This window comes from Hypomesus transpacificus, unplaced genomic scaffold, assembly GCF_021917145.1.
Source record: "Hypomesus transpacificus isolate Combined female unplaced genomic scaffold, fHypTra1 scaffold_313, whole genome shotgun sequence".
NCBI classification, from domain to species: domain Eukaryota; kingdom Metazoa; phylum Chordata; class Actinopteri; order Osmeriformes; family Osmeridae; genus Hypomesus; species Hypomesus transpacificus.
Genome location: NW_025813841.1, coordinates 7,725 through 33,917, shown reverse-complemented (window position 1 = coordinate 33,917; position 26,193 = coordinate 7,725). Strand labels below are relative to the sequence as shown.

Genomic DNA, 26,193 nt, shown 5'->3' with positions numbered 1-26,193 from the left:
AGAGGCCAAAGAGGAGAACGAGAGAGACGGAGAGAATGACGGGCGAAAGAAAAAGAGAAAGGTGGATAGTCTGGCAAAATAGAGCAACAGAGAGATAAAGAAAGGAGAGAGAGTGGACAGAGATCGAAAAGATTGAGAGGGGGAGGAGGAGGAGAGGCATTGTCGCTGCGTCGGCCGGGCAGGCTTCTCCCAGAGGAAGGTCGGACTGTTATGAGTATCGGCAGAAGCGGCGGGAAGCGGACAAGAGGATTGATTTGTCTTTAAACGCTTCCCCCAAAGGAGAATGAGAGGAGAGAGCGATGAGACAAAGGAGAGGGGAGAGAGACGCTGCATCGCTGACACAGAGTCCATCACTGTCTGTTTTAGACGCTACAATCAATCCCTTCTCTTTCTCTCTCCTCCCCTGGGTGGCTGACACCTTCAATAGAGAACACACCCACCCTCCCACACACACACACACACACACACACACACACAGACAGGCACACACAGACAGGCACACACAGACACAGACTGTAGAATCAGCAGGCCACTCCTTGGGCAGAAAGGCCATCTTGGCTCAGTCACACACATCAATACAACCTGATCTTCCCCAAATTAACATTTTCTAGTCTCTGCAATTAGCCTGATCCCAAAACACAGCCAGATCTACAGTGCACATTCCGACTTATCTCCATTGATCTCGGTAGATTAGCCTGATCCCAAACTTTATACCACAGGGCCTAAGGCTCCGTTAGGCTCCTCTGAGAAGCAACTGAAGAGACTGGCTCGCACCTTGGTGCTGTCTAGAGCTGGGATAACTTAATCCGGGTGTTTAGCCCTTATTTAACGTCCCTCTCGCTCTCACTGCCGCCCGCTAATTAGCTTAGCCTGCAGCTCCGTTAGCACAGCCACTTAAGAGTGAAGCTTTAAACAAGACAGAGTGCATATAGACAGGGAGACTGGAGGTGTGTGCCTTATCTGCTGGGGTACTCTCTTTGTAACACAGATCTAGTCAGCCTCTGCTACGTTCGTGTCCCCAATGTCCTAATATCCCACTTCCTGGGTTGTGATGCTGGAGATGATCTGAATCCGGGAGGCCTGGTGTTAGGGAGGTGCCTGCGTCTCCTATTAGATGAGAGTGCTGGGAAGAGTGAGACATATCTCAAGGACAAAGCGTCTAACTCTGTTGGCTCTAAACATGTTGAGGTTGCACTCGCTCACTCTGTCGCGCACGCACGCACGCACACCCAAACTAGAAGCAGGGGAAATTAGTCATTGTCAGTTCGTCGGACGGGAGTGTGTGTGCCTCTGTGTGTGTTTAGGTGTGTTAAAGTGTGTGTGTGTTCTCTCTGATATCTCCTATCTCCTCTATGAGGCAGTGTCAATCATGAAGATGACAGGTTTCCTTTGAAGCTGTAAACTGTGGATCCCAGCACTCATCGTATTCCCTTTTCTTTCTATTTCCTCCAATTCTTTCTTTTTTCTTTCCCTTCCCTCTCCATATCTCTTCTGGTTTCTCTCCTCTCTCCGTGATCCATCTCTTTCTCCTCCCTCCCTCTCAGTTGTTGATGAGCTGCAGTAATGACAGTCTCTCAGACAATTCAAATTGCCAATCCTCATTATCTTGCTCTGTCACTCTGTCTTTTTCCTTTCTTCCTTCCTTTCTTTCTCTCTCTCTCTCCCACTCCAAACAATTATTGTACTGAGCTGGACCTAAGCCCCCCATGTTGTCGTGGAGACTAAAATAGAATGCTGGTGACAGGTGTGGGGGGGGGGGGGGGTGGTGGGAGGGGGCTTACTTCCTGGGCGTCAGGTGTCCCAAAGGGCCATGGGTTTTAGACAATCCCAGGACAGATACCTCTAGGATGTGTGTCTGAGAACATGCAGCAAAGTCACTAAGGAGTCTCTTCTACTCCCCTCCACCCCCCTTCCATCCATCCATCCATCCATCCATCTACTCCCCCCCCTCCCCACCCAACCCTGATTGTAATTCTCCCCCCAGGTGAACAATCTGTTCAGGTATTTACTCTTTCCCAGCTGCCCTGGGCTGTTTAACACTCTGCAACACTCGGTTCGCTGTGTGCCGGTGAACGCTGCTCTATAGTGATTAAACATCTTTATCGGCAGGAGCCTGGTAACCTGGGGGTGTGGAGCCAGCAGAGCACAGCAACCCAGACGTTCCCTACTGAGACACTGAGACACCTCTAGGGTAGGCTGGGTAACATCATGACACCTGCCAGACACCTGAGGGTCTGGAAAACTGGATGCATCCTTCCTAGTACTGCAGATACACTGGATGCAGTCTTCCTAGTACTGCAGATACACTGGATGCAGCCTTCCTAGTACTGCAGATAAACTGGATGCAGCCTTCCTAGTACTGCAGATACACTGGATGCAGCCTTCCTAGTACTGCAGATACACTGGATGCAGTCTTCCTAGTACTGCAGATAAACTGGATGCAGCCTTCCTAGTACTGCAGATACACTGGATACAGCCTTCCTAGTACTGCAGATAAACTGGATGCAGCCTTCCTAGTACTGCAGATACACTGGATGCAGTCTTCCTAGTACTGCAGATACACTGGATACAGCCTTCCTAGTACTGCAGATACACTGGATGCAGTCTTCCTAGTACTGCAGATAAACTGGATGCAGCCTTCCTAGTACTGCAGATAAACTGGATGCAGTCTTCCTAGTACTGCAGATAAACTGGATGCAGCCTTCCTAGTACTGCAGATACACTGGATGCAGCCTTCCTAGTACTGCAGATACACTGGATGCAGTCTTCCTAGTACTGCAGATAAACTGGATGCAGCCTTCCTAGTACTGCAGATACACTGGATACAGCCTTCCTAGTACTGCAGATAAACTGGATGCAGCCTTCCTAGTACTGCAGATACACTGGATGCAGTCTTCCTAGTACTGCAGATAAACTGGATGCAGCCTTCCTAGTACTGCAGATACACTGGATGCAGTCTTCCTAGTACTGCAGATAAACTGGATGCAGCCTTCCTAGTACTGCAGATAAACTGGATGCAGCCTTCCTAGTACTGCAGATACACTGGATGCAGTCTTCCTAGTACTGCAGATACACTGGATGCAGCCTTCCTAGTACTGCAGATACACTGGATGCAGTCTTCCTAGTACTGCAGATAAACTGGATGCAGCCTTCCTAGTACTGCAGATACACTGGATGCAGCCTTCCTAGTACTGCAGATAAACTGGGTTCCTGTTCCTGTCCTACTCCTACCGACCTTGAAGAACAGCTGGCATTGTTCTTTAGCAAAGCACAGGAAAGGGAGGACCGTGGTTTGAAATTTTCAAAATCACGATGACTTGTATCGGCCAGTGAATGACGTCTTCAAGCCCCTGGAGCTTTGACAAAAGCCAAATCTACCTTAGATTAAAAGTTACCTTGCTGTCTCTCTCTCTCTTTCTCTCCATCCCTCTCTCCTTTCCTCTTTGAAAGCAGAAGATGTTTCTGTTGAGATTTTCAAACTTCTGTAAATGATGCTAATGTATGCATGGATTCTCTAACTCCTCTAAAACACACAAACACACACACACACACACACACTGAGGCCAGTTATGCAGGGAAGGATGGAGCGAGTCAAGCACAGGCTGCCCCTTGAACGCAGCAAGCTGTGAATGTGTGTGAAAGTGTGTGTATGTGTGTAAGTGTCTGTGTGTGTGTGCGTGTGCCCTCCCTGAAGACACACACGCTGCAATGTTGAGGAGATGAGGAGGGCAAGAAGGCAGCTGTATCATCACCAGGAGAAGGCAGATGAAGATACAGAGAGAGGTAAAAAGAGACTTGGAGAGAGAGAGAGAGAGAGAGACTGTGTGTGTGTCCCTTGCTTCCCTACCTCTGTCGCTGTAGTCATCCACCAGGATGATTTCGTGGATGAGGTGGTCGGGGGTCCTGTTGGAGATGGAGGTGATGGTCCTGAGCAGGGAGGACCAGCCCTCGTTGTGGAAGGGGATGATGATGCTGGTGTTGGGAAGCCTGTCCAGGTACAGCTTCTGTCTGCAGCTGGAGGAAACACGATAAGGCTTAAATACAGGTGGTGGTGGTGGTGGTGAAGATGGGGTGGTGGTGGTGATCTTGATGATTTTGGTAGTGGTGGTGATGATGGTAGTGGTGATGAAGTTGATGATGATGATTATGGTGGTGGTGGTGATGATGATGGTGGTGCTGATCAAGGTGATGACGACAATGGTGATGGTGATCTTGATGATGATGGTAGTGGTGGTGATGGTGATCTTGATGATGATGCTAGTGGTGGTGATCTTGATGATGATAGTAGTGGTGGAGATGGTGATCTTGATGATGATAGTAGTGGTGATGGTGGTGATCTTGATGATGATGGTAATGGTGGTGATGGTGACCTTGATGATGATGGTAGTGGTAGTGATGGTGATCTTGATGATGATAGTAGTGGTGGTGATGGTGATCTTGATGATGATGGTAGTGGTAGTGGTGGTGATCTTTATGATGATGGTATTGGTGGTGATGGTGACCTTGATGATGATGGTAGTGGTAGTGATGGTGATCTTGATGATGATAGTAGTGGTGGTGTTGGTGATCTTGATGATGATGGTAGTGGTAGTGGTGGTGATCTTGATGATGATGGTAGTGTGGTGATGGTGACCTTGATGATGATGGTAATGGTGGTGATGGTGATCTTGATGATGATACTGGAACAAAGTTTATGTTTATTAGGTTTATTAATTAAGAAGACACGAGGAGGGAAGAGTAGGAATGGATAGTCAAGAAACAGGGGAGGATGGGAGGGAGAGAAAGCAAGAGAGACACAAAGAGAGATGGCGAGAAAAGAGAAGGATTGAAACAGACAGAAAGAGAGATTGTGAGAGAGATAGAGAGAGACATAGAGAGAGACGGAGAGAGAGAGAGAGAGAGAGAGAGAGAGAGAGAGAGAGAGAGAGAGAGAGAGAGAGAGAGAGAGAGAGAGAAAGAGAGAGAACATTTACATAGTAATAGGCAGATGTAGCCATTAAGGCAGGTTTGCAGTCAGCTGGTGAGGCTCTGTCTGTCACCTTGGCGATGAACAGAGACATGCCGTCTGATAATACCTTCATTATCTCCTACTCGAGAAGGCAAGGAGGAGAGGAGAAAAGGGACGGAGAAAGAGGAGGAGGGAGGAAGGAAGGACGAGAAACCCTGAATACAATCTATTCAGAGACTTCATACATGCTGATAATACATCAATTATCTCCTGCTGGATGGAGGGGGGAGGGAGGGAGAGAGAGAAAATATCAACAGAGAGGATGGAGTCGAGGGAGGGCAAAAGGAAGGAATGAATAGATGATGACATCAGTCCAGGAGAAAAACGAGGGGAGAGAGAAAGAGACAGAGAGAGACATTGAGAGAGAGAGAGAGAGACAGAGACAGAGAGAGAGAGAGAGAGAGAGAGAGAGAGAGAGAGAGAGAGAGAGAGAAAAGAGAGGTGTACAGTAACCCTGTTAAAGAAGCAGTGTTGTTACAGACCTCAAAACGCCGCAGGCCACCACTTATGGTAAGGAAATGATTCACACTGCACACACGCACACGCACCCATATATATATACACAAACACACACAACATCAACCCACACGCTGATATATACACTTAAACTCAGCACACAGGTTCACACGCCAGGGAACAAATAGATACACACCGTACATCCCGATAAGTGTATGTTTTCTCAAATGAGATATGCTGGAGTATCCCCCTCCCTCTCTGCCCTGTGTGTCCTATTCCCTTTCTTTCTTTCTGCTCCCCCTCTCTCCCCTCTCTCCCCCCCTGTCGCCTCCTCTCCCTCCTCTCACTGCTGGTGTTATCAGTGCAGCGTCGGGCCAGAGAGCCTCCCTGCTCCCCTGGAGAGAGGAAAGTGTTCTCATTGTCGACCAGCGGCGCTGAAAACACAGTTCCACTGGCCTCCTGACTTCACACACTGCCTCCTGCTGCTCCTCGAACACACACACACACACACACACACACAGGCTCATGTACACAGACAGACACACAGTATCTCTGCCATTTCAAGACGAATCTCAGTCTTTCAGTACGACTGCAGACATTAATGCGTGTAACACCACAAGTGCTCGTGATGAAGTTGCTGATCGTGACAATCATTATTATAACGATGGGGATCGTGATTATGATGATAATCATGATGATGGTGGTGGTGATGATAGTGACAAATATGATTATGATGATGATGGTGATAGGGACTATGGTGATCATGATGATGATGGTGATGATGGTGATAGGGACTATGGTGATCATGATGATGATGGTGATGATGGTGATAGGGACTATGGTGATCATGATGATGATGGTGATGATGGTGATAGGGACTATGGTGATCATGATGATGATGGTGATGATGGTGATAGGGACTATGGTGATCATGATGATGATGGTGATAGGGACTATGGTGATCATGATGATGATGGTGATGATGGTGATAGGGACTATTGGTATCATGATGATGATGGTGATAGGGACTATGGTGATCATGATGATGATGGTGATGATGGTGATAGGGACTATGGTGATCATGATGATGATGGTGATGATGGTGATAGGGACTATGGTGATCATGATGATGATGAGACCTCCTTACTTGGGGTGTCTGATGTCGGGTAGAGAGCGGTCGAGGGGGATGTGGTCGCTGACGTAGATGTTGAAGCCATTCTCCTTGTAGGCTGACTCATCACACTCATCCTCAGCCAGGGGATAGGGCTTCCCATGCTCTCCTTTACCTACACTCACACACACACAATCATGACCAACACTCATGGTCCCAGTTACAGTAAACACACAGGTGCTCAAACACGTGTGTGTGTTTATGTGTGTATACTTGTGTGTGTGTGTGTGTTTGCTTGAGGACGTAAATGGCTCAAACTCCTTGAAAGCAGCATTGTTTGATGTTGGAAAAGGCGCTGCCGAGAAACAATGACATCCTTAACTATGAGAGGGGAGGATTGGAGAGGAGAGGAGAAGAGCAGATGAAAGGAGAGAGGAGGATAGGACAGGAGAGGAAATAACAGGATAAAAAAGGGGAGAGAGGATAGGAGAGGAGAAGAAAAGATGGACACTTTCCAGAACAGAGACAAAAGAGAGAAATAGAAAATCTTTGTCTCAGTAAAATATTAAGTGGATTTGGAGAGAGTGGGAGAAACAGGCACTGTGCTGCCAAGCTCTGTTGTCAGCTAGAGATATATTTTACATACTGTGGACTTGGAGACACCTTCTCTCTGCCTCTCCTGCTGTGTCTCTTTGTCTCCCGCCCAGGGAGAGGCATAATAACATAATTTACGTCACTTGGACCAAAACAATGAGAATCTAACTCAGGTGCCAAATGGTAACGCCAAGCGGGAGTTGACTTAGTACTGAAAGATAGAGAGAGGGACAGAGGAAGAGAGAGTGTGTGTGTGTGCGTGTGAGAGGGTGTCTACATTTGCGTATGTGAGCTCTTGAGAGAGTATTTTTCTCTGTCCGTCGGGAGGCAGGTGAGAGGGACCGTGTCACCAGACGCCTGAGCGAGCAGGAAGTGAGACATACCTACGCGCTGCTGGTCTCTCCTGATGCTGTCGTAGTCGTGCCAGTCTCTCCTCCTGAGACCGTCAGTCCAGCTGAAGACCTGGTCCTCCCCCCCTACGCCTAGAGAGAAACCCTGGGAGAGGAGGAGAGAGCGAGCGAGAGAGAGGAAGGGAGATAATTAGATGATGATATGGTGAGTCAGGTGGCAGTTTCTCTGAGTGAAGATTGTCCAGGCTAAGGAATTCTTTGTCAGCATTTACATTTTGATGGAACATTCACCAGTCCTTTCAATCCCTCGTTCCCTCTCTCTAAGCAACTGATTGTCCACTGCTCTTTCTCTCATCCCCTCTCCTACGTAACATTCTTAGCTTCTCATCATCATGTTTGACATCTATCTTCAAGGTCTCCTGTATGTTTTAGGGCTGTGTTTTGTGTTCCAGGTCTATTACGTTGTAGGTTTATGTTTATGTTCTAGGTATAATCTAGATCTATGTTCTAGGCTACTCAGAGAAGAAGCTGAGGGAATAGAAGGCAGATTCGCTTCAGAGTCGCTGAAGATTCATTTGAAACTGTGAAACTAGTTTAGTTTCAGTGTATTTAGCTTTGCCCTTCATCGTCCTTGCAGCTTCAGCAGCAGCCAGGGTGTGTGTCTGTGTGTGTGTGTGTGTCTGTTTGTGTGAGAAAGTATGTGTGTCTTTGTGTGTATGGGGAAAGGGGGGGGGGTACTTTTGAACTGTCTATTCTAAGAAAAATACCAACAGTGAATATTGTATTATGGAACATAAGCACATACACACACACGCGCACACACACAGTAGCACAGCAGGCCCCAGAGTAAACAATGAGGAGCTGATTGAGGGTTATTTTAGCCCTATGTTGGAGCTCGGAGGGGAAATGCAGATGAGATAGGCTCACTGGGAGGACCCCCACAGGGGAGGGGGGAGGCAACCAGGGAGGGAGCAGGAGAGGGGGGATGAAGGGGAGAGGAGAAGAGGGGGGAGGAAGGGGGGAGAAGAGTGTGCAGGAGATGAGGGGGGAGGAAGGGGGAGGAGAAGAGGGGGAGGACCTGAAGGGGGGAGATGAGGGGATGTAGGTAGGAAAAGGAGGAGCAAACTGTGTTGGTATGTGTCTGTGTGTACTGTATGTGTGTGTGTTTGAGGTTGTATCTGTGAACATGAGTGAGAGAAAGTGTGTATGTGAATGTGTGTTTGTGTAGGAGAGAGGATGTGTACTGGATGTGTGCGTGTGAGAGAGAGTGCGTGTGTCTGTGAGTGTGTGTGTGTCCTTGCTGCAGGCAGCAGGGCAGGTGGGCAGTAATCTAGACTCATTGAATCAAACCTAAGGGAGGGACAACACTGCTGTCCAGCTGTATCTATCTCTCTATCTCTCTATCTCTCTATCTCTCTATCTCTCTATCTCTCTATTTCTCTATCTACCTATATACCTATCTACCTATCTATCTATCTACCTATCTATCTAGGCAAACTGTCAGGCCCACGCCAGCTCTCCACTGGTGTCCCACAGGGCTCTGTCCTTGGTCCCCTCCTCTTCTCTCTGTACACCACCTCACTTGGACCAATCATCACCTCCCATGGCTTCTCCTACCACTGCTACGCTGACGACACGCAGCTGTACCTGTCATTCCCTCCGACCGATCCGGGGATCCCAGCTAGGATTGAGGCCTGCCTCGCAGACATCTCCGCCTGGATGACTGAGCACCACCTCCAGCTGAACCTTGCCAAAACGGAACTTCTCATCATCCCGGCCAAACCCTCCATCTCCCATGACTTCTCAATCACCCTGGGATCTGCGACGGTGACCCCCTCATCCTCTGCCAGGAACCTTGGGGTTACCATGGATGACGAGCTCTCCCTCACGGCCCACATTGCTGCGGTCTCCCGGTCGCGTAGATTCACCCTCTACAACATCCGGAAGATCAGGAGATACCTGTCTGAGCACTCCACCCAGCTGCTTGTCCAAGCACTTGTCCTCTCCAAGTTGGACTACTGCAACTCGCTGCTCGCCGGTCTCCCATCATGCGCAACCCGCCCTCTTCAGAGAATTCAGAACGCAGCGGCTCCTCATCTCCCTCCACTGGCTACCCATAACGGCCCGCATCAGATTCAAGACCCTGGTACTGACCTTCCGAGCAGTGAACGGGACTGCGCCCGACTACATCAAGTCTCTCCTGCAGCCTTACACCCCCACCCGCCACCTACGGTCTTCTTCAGACAACCGCCTGGTGGTCCCACCTCTCAAGACCGCCCGGTCCCAGCACAAGCTCTTCTCCTGCCTGGCACCCCAGTGGTGGAATCAACTCCCCACCTCCATCAGAGACACGGACTGTCTCTCCACCTTCAAGAGAAGGCTCAAGACGCACTTGTTCCGGGAGTACAATGGTACTTAGGAATGGTTTGCTGAACCCAACGCTAGTTTCCTCAAGGTTCACAATGACTCTTGCTTAGACTGTTGCTCTTGTTGGTTAGTGGTAGCTGATTTAAACTGTTGTATTCTTTTTTTTTTAGTTAATCCTATTTTTATTGCTTTCCTACAGGTACACCTGCACTTAGAGATTAATGTTGTGTAATTTTAACTTGTTTAACTACATGCTCTTATGGTTTCTTCCCTTTAGCACTATTTTTTGGTTGTTCACAATATGTACTTCTTGTTTTTGACTACCCGCAATGCTGTGGGGCTATCTTGTTGTTATTATCAGTGACCTATGCACTTTGTGAAGCTCTCTCTTGGAAGTCGCTTTGGATAAAAGCGTCTGCTAAATGAATAAATGTAAATAAATGTAATGTACCTGTCAGTCAACCAACGTTCCTCTTTTTTTCTGTTTTCTACTCCTCCTCCCCCTTCACCCTTCTTCTCTGTTCTCCTCTGCCTTCCTCTGTTCCAGCTCGAGAGCTTACCCTGCCTGCCTGCCTGCCTATGTGTGCGTGTGTGTGTGTGTGTGTCTGGAGTTGCACGTTAATTCTAGTAGATTTAACAATGTGAGTCGGAGACCAGACCAGACCAGCTAAACACACACACAGACGTGCATACACACATGCACGCACGCACGGATACACACATACATCCTCTCTGTCTCCACAGGAGTTTGACTCCTTTGTCACGTGTGCCCTCCAGATTAAGGCCAGTGCGGACTTGGCAGAACACTCTTCTTCTCTCCTCCCTCCACCCTGTCTTCATCCCCTCACTTTCCTCCTTCTCTTTCTTCTCTCAATGTTGTTACACTCTGATTGTATCCTCTTTCCACACTCTCTCTTTGATCTCTATACACACTAACCATTACACACACTGCATTATTGATAGTTAATAATTAACATGGGTGTAGATCAGTGGTTCTCAAACTTTTTTGGCTTTTTTAATCCAAGTAGCCCCAATACCTGTATTTATATTGTATAAATACATATTCATGGCCATATTTGAGTGTGCTTACCATTGACCAGGCACAAGCTATATTCTTTCTCATATTTATTATTATTTATCTATTTTCCCACCTTTACTAGTCCCTTTGATGCTCTTGATTACGATTGCGTTACATGTATTGGCTGGAAGGTTCGTTGCACGGTTTAGGCATTTATTCGTAAAAAGAAAATTGTGGCGAAAAGTCCCAAACGTCCCAAACCTGCGCGTGATTACCTAAAGTAGAACATCAGTTCAGTAGCTTGTTAGCTTCTGGAAGATAGCTAGTGTTGAAAGACTAGTGACACAATTCAGGATTCGGTATATTTAGTTTCTTTACTCTGGAACTCGAGAAGACATTACAGGCAACGTGGGTCATGTTCGTCATTCATATTCCTTCTGACTATACGCATGCTCAGTGCCTAGTTATAGGAATTCAAACTGATCACTACTTAAATAAGATGAACATGGAGTATGTTCAACAGCTAGCTAGAAGACACCCGCAGAACGCACCAGGCACAGGCCTGTTTCCAGGCTGTGAATATCAACACCCTGTATTTTCGCCCCTTTGTACTGGTTAGGTTAACTCTAGCAATCCCACACAGAAGTAGGCTAGCTAACTCAGCTGTACAACTTACTTACCAGATCAAGGGTGAGGTCTAAAGCTAGGAGCAAAATGGAGCATAAGACGGCTTTTCCAGGTAAGCAAAATTGTATATAATGCTTTTCTACAAAGCTGATAGTGATATCCAGTTCTCCAAATCACCGCCACCAGATGCAACAGTTGGTAGCCAGCTAGCTAGTGCTACCAACCAGTTAGCTAATACTTCATCAGCTTTGATTTCTCTGTATTTGCGCTGTTGACCTAGTACTGTGGTGGGATTGATAGATTATTAAAGCAACCACGAGAGGGGCATTAAATGATCATTAATCCTGTGGAGCAATCAATGCCAATATCTAAATGACTTGAGTGGATAACTAAGCGCGGATATCAGGTCATATGACCCCCGAGTCTTCAGACAGTGACGTTGTTAATGACAGTAATGATCGCTAGATGGTGCTTCTAGCTTAGGCTATTTGATGTTTTTTGTTTAGTTTTTTGGGCTACTTGATGTTACATGTTGATGCTTAGCCTATTCACTTGAACAACTTTCGGAAAGAGCAGTGTATAAAAGACAATGGATAATATCATACTGGATTGAGAATGTCTATTGTGGTTCTATGTAGGCTACTACTGTAACATTGGGACTCTGTTCTAAGTGGAGGGCAGGTTATGCAAGATAAGTAGCGCATATGTGTGTGAAACAAAAGTTGCATTTGATAAATCAAATAGGCGGCCTATGTACTACATTAACCATGAAGTTCCTCAAGTCTTAGGCTCCATGTTAGCATTCCAGCGCTAACTTCCCTAACGTGTCACATCAATAACTGTTAGCATTCACGCTAATTCACAGCTCTGTAATGGAGTGTCGAGTGAAGCGATGATACTTAACAAGAGAGCTAATCTGTTCTCCATTGTGCACCAAAGACCTTTTACAGTACTTAGCATGCTAGAGCTAAATCATCCTGCTTGTTCCAGCCAGCGCTGGGGCTACAAGGCAATAAGGCACGCTCCATGGACCTGAACCAAGAGAGGAAGGGGGTTGGGGGGGTGAGGAAGGAGGGAGAGCATATGGTATGACAGAACGAGAACAGATTGCAAAAGAATGAAAGGAGAGAAACAAGGAACAAAGAGAGAAAGACAGAAACAAAGAAAATTAGACAGAGAAAATGAGAGAGAAAGCAAGACAGAGAGAGAGAGAAGGAAGAAAGAAGAAGGGAACTGAAAGAGAGAGAGGGGGGGAATAAAGAGAGAGAGAAGCAGCAAATGATGTAGAGAACAAATTCAAATCTAGCAGAGAGCAGGGAGCCCTAACCTCTCCTCTCATCATTATGTTCTCCCAGAAAGAGGGAGAAGGAGGATGGGGGGAGGTGGAGGGAGACAAGGGGGTGAAAGAGATGATGGGCCCCTGTTCAAGTCATCAGCCAACATGTTCAAGCCCCCCCCCCCCCTCCCCCCATCTCCTCTCTACTGGAGAACGATTACCCTCTCAACCTTGAATCGGTGATCATACAAGCCGCACACACACACACGCACACACTTTCAGGAGTCCACAAAATTTCCCCCAGTATTTCATCCAGTCATGGCGTATCTGTAATTTGATTAATTCTAGGCTTTTAAGCTCCATTTCTCTGTGGAACGCTCTTCATTTTACACCAACTCATTTTGTCTGGATAATATTCTCCTGGAATTATAGAGACGTGTCATCACAGAGCCCCCTCCCCCCTTTTGACACATACCCCCACCCTCCCTCTATACCCCCACCCTCCCTCTATACCCCCACCCTCCCTCTATACCCCCACCCTCTCTCTATAGCCCCACCCTCCCTCTATACCCCCACCCTCTCTCTATACCCCCACCCTCTCTCTATACCCCCACCCCTCTCCATATACCCCCACCCCTCTCTATATACCCCCACCCTCTCTCTATACCCCCACCCTCTCTCTATACCCCCACCCTCTCTCTATACCCCCACCCTGTCTCTTTACCCCCACCCTGTCTCTATACCCCCACCCTCTCTCTATACCCCCACCCCTCTCTATATACCCCCACCCTCTCTCTATACCCCCACCCCTCTCCATATACCCCCACCCCTCTCTATATACCCCCACCCTCTCTCTATACCCCCACCCTCTCTCTATACCCACACCCTCTCTCTATAGCCCCACCCTGTCTCTATACCCCCACCCTGTCTCTTTACCCCCACCCTCTCTCTATACCCCCACCCCTCTCTTTACCCTCGCTCTCTGTCGCTGTCGCTCTCCCTCTCCCCCCTCAGTCTCTCTCCTATTACCAGAGAACAGTCTGATGACAGTGCGAGTCTCTCCTCACTCCAGAGGAACCTATCTCTCCAAGGAGATGTGTCTCTCCAGATGCCTGCTGGCCAGGCAGGAAATTAAAGTTTTTTTTTTATTGCCACTCATTTTCGCAACACATTCTTTATTGCCAAGATAAAAACCGCAATATCTCAGAGAAACGCTGCAAATAGTTTTATTTACTTTCACAACATTCATAATCTGCCTCTTTCTCTCTCCTTCTATCTCTGCCCCCCTCCCGTTCTGCAACTGAGTCTCTCTGTCTCTATCCATTTCTCCTTCTGAAATATTAAACACTCCTTTTCTCAATATCCAGATATTGCTCTCATCTTCACTGAATAATTGCCATGGAACTTACTGTGATAGTTAGCCATTACAAAACTCTAGTATAAAGGTTCGGTATAACCGCTGGTGTCTGAATGGTTTTCATACAGAACTATGTTTACAATGCCTAGGTTTCCTACTATGGTGCTGACGGTATTTTAAGACATTGCGTGAAATCTATAGTATAGGAGTATAGTAACTAAAATAAGTTAATAAGTTTCCTGTTACTCTCCTCCGGTCTGATCCTCGTCACCCCCACCCCCCCTTTCTCCTCTCTTCCCCCTCTTTCTCCCCTAGCTCCCCCTCGTCAGTTACAGTAGCACTGACAAATGTCAGGCGTGTCATGCTTGTGCGGGGGAGGAAGAGAAAGGATGGGAAACAAGAGGAGAGGAGTAAAGCGAAGAGGAGAGGAGTAAAGAGAAGAGGATAGGAGTAAAGAGAAGACATGGAGAGAGTAGAGGACAGGAGAGGGTAGGAGGAGAGGAAGAGAGGGGAGAGGTGAGGAGGGGGGAGGAGAGGAGGGGGGAGGAGAGGAGATTTGTGTTTGTTGCTCCTCAGGGAAGTTGTGAGGTTATTAAACTGTGATCAAAGCTGCCTTCAGGAGACACTTAGTCTCAAAGGTACACACACACACACACACACACATACACAAACACACACACATACACACACATACACAGACACACATACACACACACACGTGTCCCCCATCCATCCTCTTTCCTTCCTGTGTTGCAGCTCGGGAGAGGAACCACTTATTGGTTGACTGACGCTTCAAACATGGCTCTGTAGACAAGTGTGTGTGTGCGTGCGTATGTGGAGGGAGTCGTGGAGGAGAAAGGTAAACTTCAGAGGCAGTTTTGTACTTTTATAAGGGTATGTGGGGTGGAGGAGTTGGGTGGAGGGTGGTGAAGGAGGAGGAGGAGGAGGGGAAGAGGAAGGTGAAGGTGACCTCCTTTTGTTATAGAGATGAACATCTAGTCTGCTGCAGGCCAGGGGCCACACACACCTAAAAAGTACTGCAGCTTACTACAGAGTAACAGAGTATTCCAGAGTACTACATAGCACAACAGAGTGCTACAGAGTACTGCAGAGTACAGCAGAGTATCGAGTGCTATGGAGTATTACAGTACAACAGTGTATTACAGAGTACAGTGAAACACTACAGAGTATTTCCCTAACCCCAGTACAACACTAGCTCCCAGAACTCATGTCGAACAACAAACACATTGTCATATTCCTGAAGCACTGTAATTATGCTATCATTATGGAACAATGCAGCTGCATTAGCCTGTCCTATCAGCTCTGGTCTGGCCTGGCCATGATGTGTGTGTGTGTGTGTTTGGCAGCAGGCTGGCCAGACAGATTCACCATGGCATCCTAACAATGGAGCTGACAGACCCATGACAGAGGATGTGTAAGCCCACTAACAATGCAAGATACACACACACACACACACACACACATTTCATTGAGTGTCTTCCCTCTGTGGATCTCTACTGTGAAAAAGTGCTGCTGTGGATTCAGACACACATAACAAGACCCTCTTAGCTTTAAGTTCAAGTGTGTGTGTGTGTGTGTGTGTGTGAGTGTGTACCTCTGTGTCTGTAAGTGTCTGTCTACACCTTTGTGTAATGAATGTGTGTCTATCTGGGCCTCTGTTTTGTACGTGTGTGTGCTTCTGTAAGTGTGTGCTTTGTGTAGTGAAGTGAAACGGTAGCTAGCAAGTGTGTCTGTGTGATTAAAGAGAACTACAGCTTGACGAAAACCCGTGTGTCTGTGCCGTGTGTGAGTGAGAGTGTCTGTGGGTGAGAGGAGAATGGGTGTGGACGTGAGCGAGAGTGTGTGTGTGTGTGTGTGTGCCGTGTGTGTGAGTGTGTGTGTGAGGGATATTGTGTCTGGGTGAGAGGAAAATGTGTATGGGTGTGGGCGTGAGCGAGAGTGTGTGTGTGTTTGTGTGTGTGTGAGGGAGAGTGTGTGTGTGTACGTGTGTGTGTGTGGCAGCGCAGTCTCAAGGTCAAGTCATCCGTCTCCTGTCAGTGCTGCTCACACTCTGTCTCCTCAGAGGGTTCTACACTATCCTAGTTAAACAAAGCCTGCGCAACACACACACATTCACACACACATCTACACACACAGGACACATGCACACATTCACACACGCAGGTTCCTGTCAGGCTGTAGCAGGCTTTAATCATACAGCGTATCCTCGCAAGCTAGGATACACACCCACCTACGCAACATCTTGAACACACACAAACAAAGATGTATACTCACACAAATATTTTTGGTGAATCTAGGGGCAGACAAGCATGTGGTAGGTTTGTTTGTTGCTTCTGTTGTTGAACAAAAGGAGTGAGAGAGAGAAAAAAGAGAGAGAGAGAGAGAGTGGAAGTGAGAGAGAAGGGGGGGTTCAAATCTCCATGGTTTTCCTTTGGCTACGTAGCTGGTCAGCATTGAAATCACCAGGCAGCAAAAAGACTCCCTGACTGATCACGACACCCCTCTTACCTCAGTGTGTGTGTGTGTGTGTATGTGTTCGCAAGGTGTGTGTTTGTGAGAGAGATAATGTGATACATGTGTCTTAGTATGTGTGTGATTACATGTGTGTGCGCGCGGATCTAGTCTATCAGCTGGTTCCATTTTCGAGCCTATATAAGTCCTTTCTCCAAGGTTGCTGTTTGCTCCCTAAATAACTTAGTTAGCTCCAGCCTCCAGGCACCTCAACAAGATGCTATTACTCATGAACAAAATGGCTATGCATCGTTCCACTCACAAACACTCCCCTGAGACACACACACTCACACACACAACACACAAAGACACTGATAGGTTCAGCGTGAGGGCTGTTTTTCTCTCATTTCCTGAGAGTGAAGAGATAGTTTCCCGCGCTGTCGCCACACCAACGCTTGGAAACACGGAGGAGAGCCTCACAGGGGCAGGACCAACACACACACACACACAGACAGACAATTGTCACTGAACAAACGCACTGACTTACACACACACACAAACACACACTCATTCACACACTGTTTTTGTACACTGTATTTTCACTCAAAAGAAGTTGAATCTCCATGTCAAGTTGGCTAGCCCAGCCGACGAGACCGAACCTGATCCAAACCCGAATCATTTAACATTGTCTGTCCATACCCAGCCACACAAGTTGAGTTCTGATGGGTCCTGTTGGGCAAAGGTTGGGAAGACTCCCTCTATTGAACATTCTGGAATCAGCGGAGGTCCACCACATGGTGCTGCACCAGATCAACCATAGTTTATTACATGAGCAGATCTCACTGCAACACTGACAGAACACATCAACTGAGCTGTCAACGGTGTCTGCCTGATGACAGGGTGGGCGGTGATGACCGAGACAGAGAATGAGATAGGTAGAGAGAGGGAAAAGGGGAGAGCGAGTGTGTTTGAAAGAGCGAGGGGAGAAAGACAGAGAAGGAGACCTAGAAGGAAAGAGAGAGAGAGAGAGAGAGAGAGAGAGAGAGAGAGAGAGAGAGAGAGAGGGATAAAGAGATAGAGAAAAAAGCAACATGGCGACACAGTCAGACAGCCTAATAGGATTTGATCAGTATACAAACAGTAGCAGGCCTGATGTAGCATTGCAGCATGGATGGAGCTGATAGGATGTGGCTTACTGTCTGTTTACACTAGATCACCACCCACGGCTGGGCTCCACACACACAATCACGCACACACACACCAAACACATACACACACACACACCAAACACATCCACACACACACCAAACACGATCACACGCAACATCACCACTATGAACAATGGTCACCAAGAGAATATGACCTTACACATTGTCTTTCTCTATGAGATGGGCCTGCTGTTCCCAGTCACAGCACCAGCATGGACATAGGGACACCCACGCAAGACAGAGTAGGACATTGCATACAATAAGCTCCTTTCACATCGGTATGTATTAGGATGTAACACTGATCAACTGTCACATTGAATACCCACACATACCAACACACACTGTATCAGCACAGATATGCACACACACACACATACAGATACGCATACACACACACACGTCCCTCCAGGCGCCTGTCACCACACACACTCAACCACTAGAGGCTGAAACCTTTTCTAGACAATATGAAAGTTCTTGTTTTGGGCTTCAGTGTGATCTGTCTAATCTGTCAGCACAGAAGAGCTGGGGGCGTGTGTGTGTGTGGTTTCAAGTGTGTGTGTGTGTGCCTTGTTTGCCTATAGGGACGGGAGCAATATGTCAGTGTATGTGTGTGAGCATGTGTTTGTGTGTGTGCATGCATGTGTGTGTGTGCATGCGTGTGTGTGTGTTTATAGTCGCTGTCAGTAGGGATGGAGCCGGCAGTCAGAGAGGATCTGAGAGGAAACATAAATAACATGAGAGACAGAGAGACAATGAGCCATGTTCACAAATCACTGGCAAAGTGGCTGTCACACACAGCCCTGGGAGCAGTACACACTCACACCCTCACACACACTAACACACTAACACACACACACAGACGCGTACACACACAGATATAAAAGACACCCATCAAATGTTTTACATTTATTTTGTATGGCAATTTTGCCTTTTGGGACAGGGAAAGTGAGGAGTGACAGGAAATGTAAGGGAGAGAGAGAGAAGGGGGAGGATATGGTCCGGGCTGAATTCAAACCAGGGCCCCTGCATTAAAGCCTCAGTAAAATGTACAAGCACTTATCCGGCCCTGATTATATAGAAAATTACTAGACCTTGTACATCTATCGCACCGTTCTGCTAGAATGTTGTCAGCATGGATACAAGGTTAGATAGAAACAGTGGACACTGGAAGGCTGGCTTTGGTTCCAGTGTCAAATAACCCTGTCTCCAGCACAGAGGGGGAGTACAGTAGACTGAGGCCACACCAAACTAGAGCAGATATAGGGTGTCAAACACACGCAGACACAAGTATGTTGTGTCGTGTGAGGGGGTGAAAGCCAAAAGCACCCAACACTTCCTTCTCTGTCTAACACACAGTTGCCATCCTGCTCTCAGGGTCTGTGTACACACACAGACACACACACACACACACACACACAGAACGCAGTATGCCTCAGTGGGGAAGTGGATACTTCTCACTGCAACAGCTGACCCACTAGTCTGTTCAGGTCATCACTCACCTACTGCTGCTGCATCCAGACTCGCACAACACCCTCTCCCTCGCTCTCTCTCCCACGCTCTCTCCCTTGCGCTCTCTTTCTCGCCCTCTCTCCCTCGTTCTCTCTCTCGGTCGTTCTCTCTCTCCCTCGCGCTCTCCCTCTGTCTTTTTTAATTCCATCCCACTATTCTTACCTACTGCTGCTGCTATCGGTCTCTCTGCTCTGCACCTCCCTCCCTCTCTCTCTCAACCTCTCTCTCTTAATGTTTATTCCCTCTCCCCTTAAGTCACGGCAGGCAGCTAATTAAACGGGACGATACAGTCGGCTGTAAACATCCATGATGAGCTTCAAGCATCAGTGACTCTCTTTATCAGGAGGCCCCTGTCACACCCTCCACTTCCACCCAGTATAATATTTGTATTTTATATTGTATTTTATATTTTAAATTAATTATGTTTTATTTTATGGGAACTTATATTTAATTTTATTGTATATTTTATTTTAATTTTATTCCACTTAGTATTGCTAGTTATGTATCCTTAGTATAGTCCTTACCAAATATTTAAATGTAAGATTCCTATATGTTTATTGTAATACACCTTCCTGCCAAAGCAAATTCCTTGCCTGTGCAAACTTTCATGGCGAATAAATCCCTTTCTGATTCTGATTCAGATTCTGTCTGTCTGTCTCTTGGGCGTGGCTCCTGGCTCCAGGTGACCCTTCTACTCCACATGCTCAGAGTACACACCTGCGGCTCATTCTCTCATCACCGTGATGCACTGCACACTACCCTGGTGTCCTTCTATTCATCGCCACGTTGTTCGTTGCTTTGACATTGTCATCCCACGGTTCAGTACATCCGAGAGAGAAAGAGAGAGAGAGAGAGAGAGAGAGAGAGAGAGAGAGAGAGAGAGAGAGAGAGAGAGAGAGAGAGGAGGGAGAGAGGCAGGGAGGGAGGGGGATGGCAAGGCATTTGTGAATTTACCAGGCAGGTGTCGAAAGAGCAAAATGTTCAGGTAGAGTCAGACTCAACAAACTCAACTAGCAGCTTTCTCTCCTTAAGTGATTGGACACACAGAAACACAAACACACACACATACTTTCAAGACCTGCAGCCCTGCTTTAGGAGAGACAAGGGGTGCTTGAAGTTTCATATCTCAATCAATCAGGAGTTTCTATCTCAGCCAGCCACAGCATACCAGTAGGGGCTCTTTAATCACAAAAGGACCACCATGCCTTTCACACACACACTTACATACACACACACACACACACGGTATGGGTCATCAGAAGCCAGTAGCACACAGACATTCAGAACAGACACTGTAAGGACCGCTGAACACTGGGACCTGAGATACGGGAACAAAGACATCTCCTATTGAACACACTGGGCCCAGGGAGGAGAGAGGGAGAGGAGAGGAGTGGGCCCAGGGAGGAGAGAGGGAGAGGAGAGGAGTGGGCCCAGGGAGGAGAGAGGGAGAGGAGAGGAGTGGGCCCAGGGAGGAGAGAGAGAGAGGAGAGGAATGGGCCCAGGGAGGAGAGAGGGAGAGGAGAGGAGTGGGCCCAGGGAGGAGAGAGGGAGAGGAGAGGAGTGGGCCCAGGGAGGAGAGAGGGAGAGGAGAGGAGTGGGCCCAGGGAGGAGAGAGGGAGAGGAGAGGAGTGGGCCCATGGAGGAGAGAGGGAGAGGAGAGGAGTGGGCCCAGGGAGGAGAGAGGGAGAGGAGAGGAGTGGGCCCAGGGAGGAGAGAGGGAGAGGAGAGGAGTGGGCCCAGGGAGGAGAGAGGGAGAGGAGAGGAGTGGGCCCAGGGAGGAGAGAGGGAGAGGAGAGGAGTGGGCCCAGGGAGGAGAGAGGGAGAGGAGAGGAGTGGGCCCAGGGAGGAGAGAGGGAGAGGAGAGGAGTGGGCCCAGGGAGGAGAGAGGGAGAGGAGAGGGCCCAGGGAGGAGAGAGGGAGAGGAGAGGAGTGGGCCCAGGGAGGAGAGAGGGAGAGGAGAGGAGTGGGCCCAGGGAGGAGAGAGGGAGAGGAGAGGAGTGGGCCCAGGGAGGAGAGAGGGAGAGGAGAGGAGTGGGCCCAGGGAGGAGAGAGGGAGAGGAGAGGAGTGGGCCCAGGGAGGAGAGAGGGAGAGGAGAGGAGTGGGCCCAGGGAGGAGAGAGGGAGAGGATGTAAACAAGGAGAGGAGAAGGAAGCCGGGGGAGAAAGGAGGACTTAAGGAGAAGGGGACAAAGAGGAAAGGAGAAAGAGGAGGAAGGAGGACATAAGGAGGAGAGGACAAAGAGGAAAGGAGGAGGAAGGAGGAGACGATGAGTAGAGGAGCAGTTCACTACAGGTTGATGTTATCAGTTGAGCGCTGCTGTGAATTATTTAATGTAAGGTATTGATGTATTCTCAACCACCAGCATGGATCAAGAAGGTGATTAGTACTAAATGATTCCACAGTGCTTTTCCTATCTCTGCCTTCTCATTATGTCTGCGTTTGTACATGCACCAAACAACAACAATGCTTCGATCAATAAAAATCTACGATTTGAATGAAATCCAGGTGCGACTAATTCTTAATCAATCAATGGCCTCAGCGGCCTCTAATTGAAATTGCATAAATCCTAGTTGCTACAATAATAATCCTGAGTTATCTCTCTGTTCTCTCCTGTTATCACACACCGTGGAGAGAGAACCCTGGACTAGGGCCAGGCTGCTGCTGATAGACCAACACTCCTATCTTCAGTCCACAAGAGACCTGTGGCTAAGTATCTGAGAGGTGGGAGATGGAGGGATGGAGTGAGATGTAGAAAGAGAGAGAGAGATAGGGAGAGGGAAAGAAAGAGAGGAAGAGACTGACGGAGAACAATACCTCTAATTACACACAGTGCGCTCGCACTCGCACAAATGCATACACATAAACACAAGAGCAAACACACACACACAGAGGAAAACACACATGCACACACCAACACACACTCATACTGAGACAAACACACAAAAACAATACACCTCATTACATGCGACACATTTCCATTTCTTTTCAGAGCTCCTGAGAGGCCTTCATTCAGCTGCTGGAGTGTGCTATTACCTTAATGGAGGCGCCTGCACACACTCTCCCTCACACACACACACACTCTCGCTCACACACACAACCTAAACGGTTTTGGCTAAGTGTTTTTGTATTAGTCGGTATAAAATCCTGCTGGTGTTCAATCCCTGAGCCCTACACCACAAACATAAGCTACACACACACACTAATACACAACACTCTACCCAGTTTTCTATACTCTTCACCTGACCAATCACATTTGGTTCCATTATTTTGGTTCCATGAGGTTGTTATTGGTCCGCTGGCACAACTGGAGCAATTGAAAAGAATACCACATGATTGTAGTTCTATTCTCCACGACTCTGAGGCCTGCTCTAACATACGTAACTAATTGGTGACTAGCTTGACAGGACATATTGAGTTTATAGACAGGCACATAAAAATGACCATATATGCTGAACACATGGACACAGAGAGACAAGAAACAGATAAAGAGACAGTAATTATCACATGAATTAATGGTTCAAAATCATCTATCTGTGCAGGTAATCCTGTACAGAACAGTCTGGTGATCCCACTGCTCAAGAGCGCCCGGGTCCCAACACAAGCTCTTCTCCTGTCTGGTCCCCCGATGGTGGAATCAACTCCCCACCTCCATCAGGGACACTGACTGTCTCCCCACGTCCAAGAAAAGGTTCAAGACGCACTTGTTCCGGGGGGGTACAACGGCACTTAGAAATGCTTGGCTGGACCTGAAGTCAGTTTCCTCCAGGATCACAATGACTCTTATTGAGAGACTTGCTGGGTTGCTATTGTTGGTTAGTTGTAACTGACTTAAAATGATTGTACTCGATGTGAAATATATTATTATAGTTTATTGTTGCTTGCTTTTCTACAGGTACACTTTTGCACTTTTGAGGTTCATGTTGTTTAATTGTAACTTGTTTAACTACATGCTCTTATGGTTCTTCGATTTGAGACTCATTTGGTTTTTCACAATGTATGCTTTGTTTTGGCTACCCGCAATGTTTGGGGCTATCTTGTTGTTATGATCAGTGAACTATGCACTTTTGTAAAGCTCTCTCTTGGAAGTCGCTTTGGATAAAAGCATAAATGTAATGTAAATGTTACATGACTCATTCCAAGGGAACCTGGCCAGGATTGAGCCAAATCCCCCCCCCCCCCCCTCTCCAGTCCTCCTCCTCCAGATGCCCCCCCCCCCCAAACACCCACACACACACACACACACACACACCCACACACACACACCCAGTCACCTGCCCATCAGATGGTCCACTACCTGGATGTCTCTCAGCTGCTCCAGGCAACTACACCATTTGTCACGACGACGGGCGTTTTTAAACAGTTATGGCTTCAGCTTGCCGCTGGAGACAGATCAGGCACACACACACACACACAGACACACCCGCACATATGCAGACACACACACACACACATCCTCCAGCCTCCATCTCTGTAGTGATAAAGTGAAGTGGTGTTCATCCGTGTCGACGTTTGTCAACATAGCGTCCCTCTTTATCCGTGATGCATCTCTGTGCTATGACATGGAGGCCTAATCAGAATCACAGCGACACTGTTCCGGTCCCCTCACACACATACACAGTCTTCCTGTCACATTTAATTGGTTCTGACAGCAGAAAAGACAAGAAACCAGTGCTGTCAATGGAGGCAGCTGATTCGGTCTGTTTGACGATGAAGACAGAAGACATGGAGTGGAAGAGAGGCTCTTTCTCTCGCACACACACACGTACACGCACACAAACACACACACACAGTACTAGCATCATACTGTGGCATTAGTCGCAGTTACCAGGCCAGCTCCATGATTTACACGACACTATAACACCCTCTCTTGTAATCTCATCAACTCGCCAGGGCAAACACACAAAACACGCACACACACACACTGTGCTGAGAAAACCACTTGATGGTAATGATGACTTCCATGGCTCTCTGGACCTCATTGTTCAGCTTATTATTGCTGTTGAGTGTGTGTGTGTGTGTTCAGTGAAAGACTCTCAGCTACTAGTGAACTCGTAATACCAGGCTGCAGCTGTGGTGTCACTAACACCAGCAAAGGTCCAAACCTATCTCTCCATCCATGATCTCATTACTGCCACTTTAACTATACTAAATGGCTTCATGTCGGCACACACCGTGTATGAATGTGTGTGTGAGACACAGAGTGTGTGTGAAGGAGGGTTGGTAAGTAAGAGACTTTGGTGTGCAAAAGAGACCGTGGTCTGCGTAAGTGTGTGTGCTTGTGAGAAAGCGATTGTGTGGATAAAACAGTGTGCATGTAAGACAGAAATTGTGTGCGTGTTTTTTTTAGTGTGTTTGTGTGTGTATCAGTGTGTGGTGCTGTGTGTAGCCTTTACAAACACATTTGACTGTATCTTCTGGCAGAGTTCAACACTGTTTAGTTGAGTTAGCGCGACTCTATTGGCTTGCTCTGCTCACTGGGGAGCCGGGAGGGGGATCGTGATGTAAACACACACACACGCACGCGCATGCACACACACACACATACATACATTACATCTGAGAGAGATGTAATTACGCTGCGGGTAACAGCCTCTTGCAAACTACCCACTCATACAATTTTTATATGAAACTCCAGACTTGACGAATTTAGCTTTAAAACGTCAACTAGACTGCAGATAACTCCCTGATTCATTTAGAAAGACTTCTACCTTTCTTCCCTTAGGAGGAGTCGAGAGGTTTTTGGCTGGACCTACCTGCTCACCGACCTCATGAGACTTCATCAGGTGTTTGTCCCGGTATAAAGACCATAGGCCGACGTTCGGGAGAAATATCAGCGCCACGGTGAACACGAAGGCCATCTGCAGCACGCGCTTCTGCCGCCGCTTCATGGTGACCGGAAAGTGAGGTAGAATCCCGGAGCTAAACCCACCGACGGCCGGACTTTGCGCCCTCAACTCCCGCTGAAATATCTGGTTGCAATGTTAACCACTTGCCCCAGAAGATGCTGACGAGAAAGTTTTGCCTGAAAGCAACGACAAAACGGCAAAAAGTGTATTTTACCTTCTTAGATTGCTAGACTAGGTACATCTATTATAAAGGCTGTCCTTTATAATATTCGTAGGTTTACCGCTGTATTCGATTAAATTATCAAAGCAACGCCGTGTCAGACGAGATAGCCTGAGGACGACAAAGTGACTTGAGAGAGAGAGAGACAGAGACAACAGAGAGACGAGAGAGAGAGAGAGAGAGAGAGAGAGAGAGAGAGAGAGAGAGAGAGAGAGAGAGAGAGAGAGAGAGAGAGAGAGAGAGAGAGAGAGAGAGAAAGAGAGAGAGAGAGAGGCGTTTATGGCAATTGCCAGTTTTTGATTTAGGCTAGTCAACGGCTGATGAACTTGAAAGCCGAATATCCAAAGAAAAATACAATTTTGACTTACAGTCGGTGCGTATTTGCATGTTGAGTCATTCGCGGTGATAATTCAGCTCCTCCTCGCCACAACGTCCGTGAATGATTAATGAAGCGCCAGAAGGGGCAATGCGCGTGTGAGGGAATCCGAGTTTGACTCAATCTCTTCATAGAGAAAATCCCTCTCGCGCTGCATGTCTCCCGCCGAGACTGGATCTTTCTTCCTGTTTCTCTTATGCCTCCCTCAGTCCCGCACGCGCGACCTCAACACAGAGACTTCAGATATTGCGGTTACCCTAATGATGAACCACGTGCACTGCGCATGAAATGTGGAAGCATTCCCGCCGTTTGGCTAACGCTTCAAAGGCACGCGGAGGTGTCAAACAGCCGCGCAAGCTGATGACAAGGGTACAGAGCAGCAGCGGAGCAGACAGTG

At 47.8% G+C, this 26,193-nt stretch overlaps 1 protein-coding gene across 1 annotated transcript in view; it reads right to left on the bottom strand.

Annotated features, from left to right (window-relative positions):
- The window catches only part of LOC124464179 (polypeptide N-acetylgalactosaminyltransferase-like 6), a 55,997-nt gene extending 30,104 nt beyond the window's left edge, over positions 1-25,893 (bottom strand). The window contains 5 exon segments of the mRNA XM_047016126.1: positions 3,848-4,014; positions 6,612-6,750; positions 7,553-7,664; positions 25,108-25,376; positions 25,789-25,893. Of these exon segments, the coding sequence (XP_046872082.1) occupies positions 3,848-4,014; positions 6,612-6,750; positions 7,553-7,664; positions 25,108-25,242 (553 nt within the window). The 5' untranslated portion in view covers positions 25,243-25,376; positions 25,789-25,893.
- Positions 25,894-26,193: the final 300 nt, after the last annotated feature.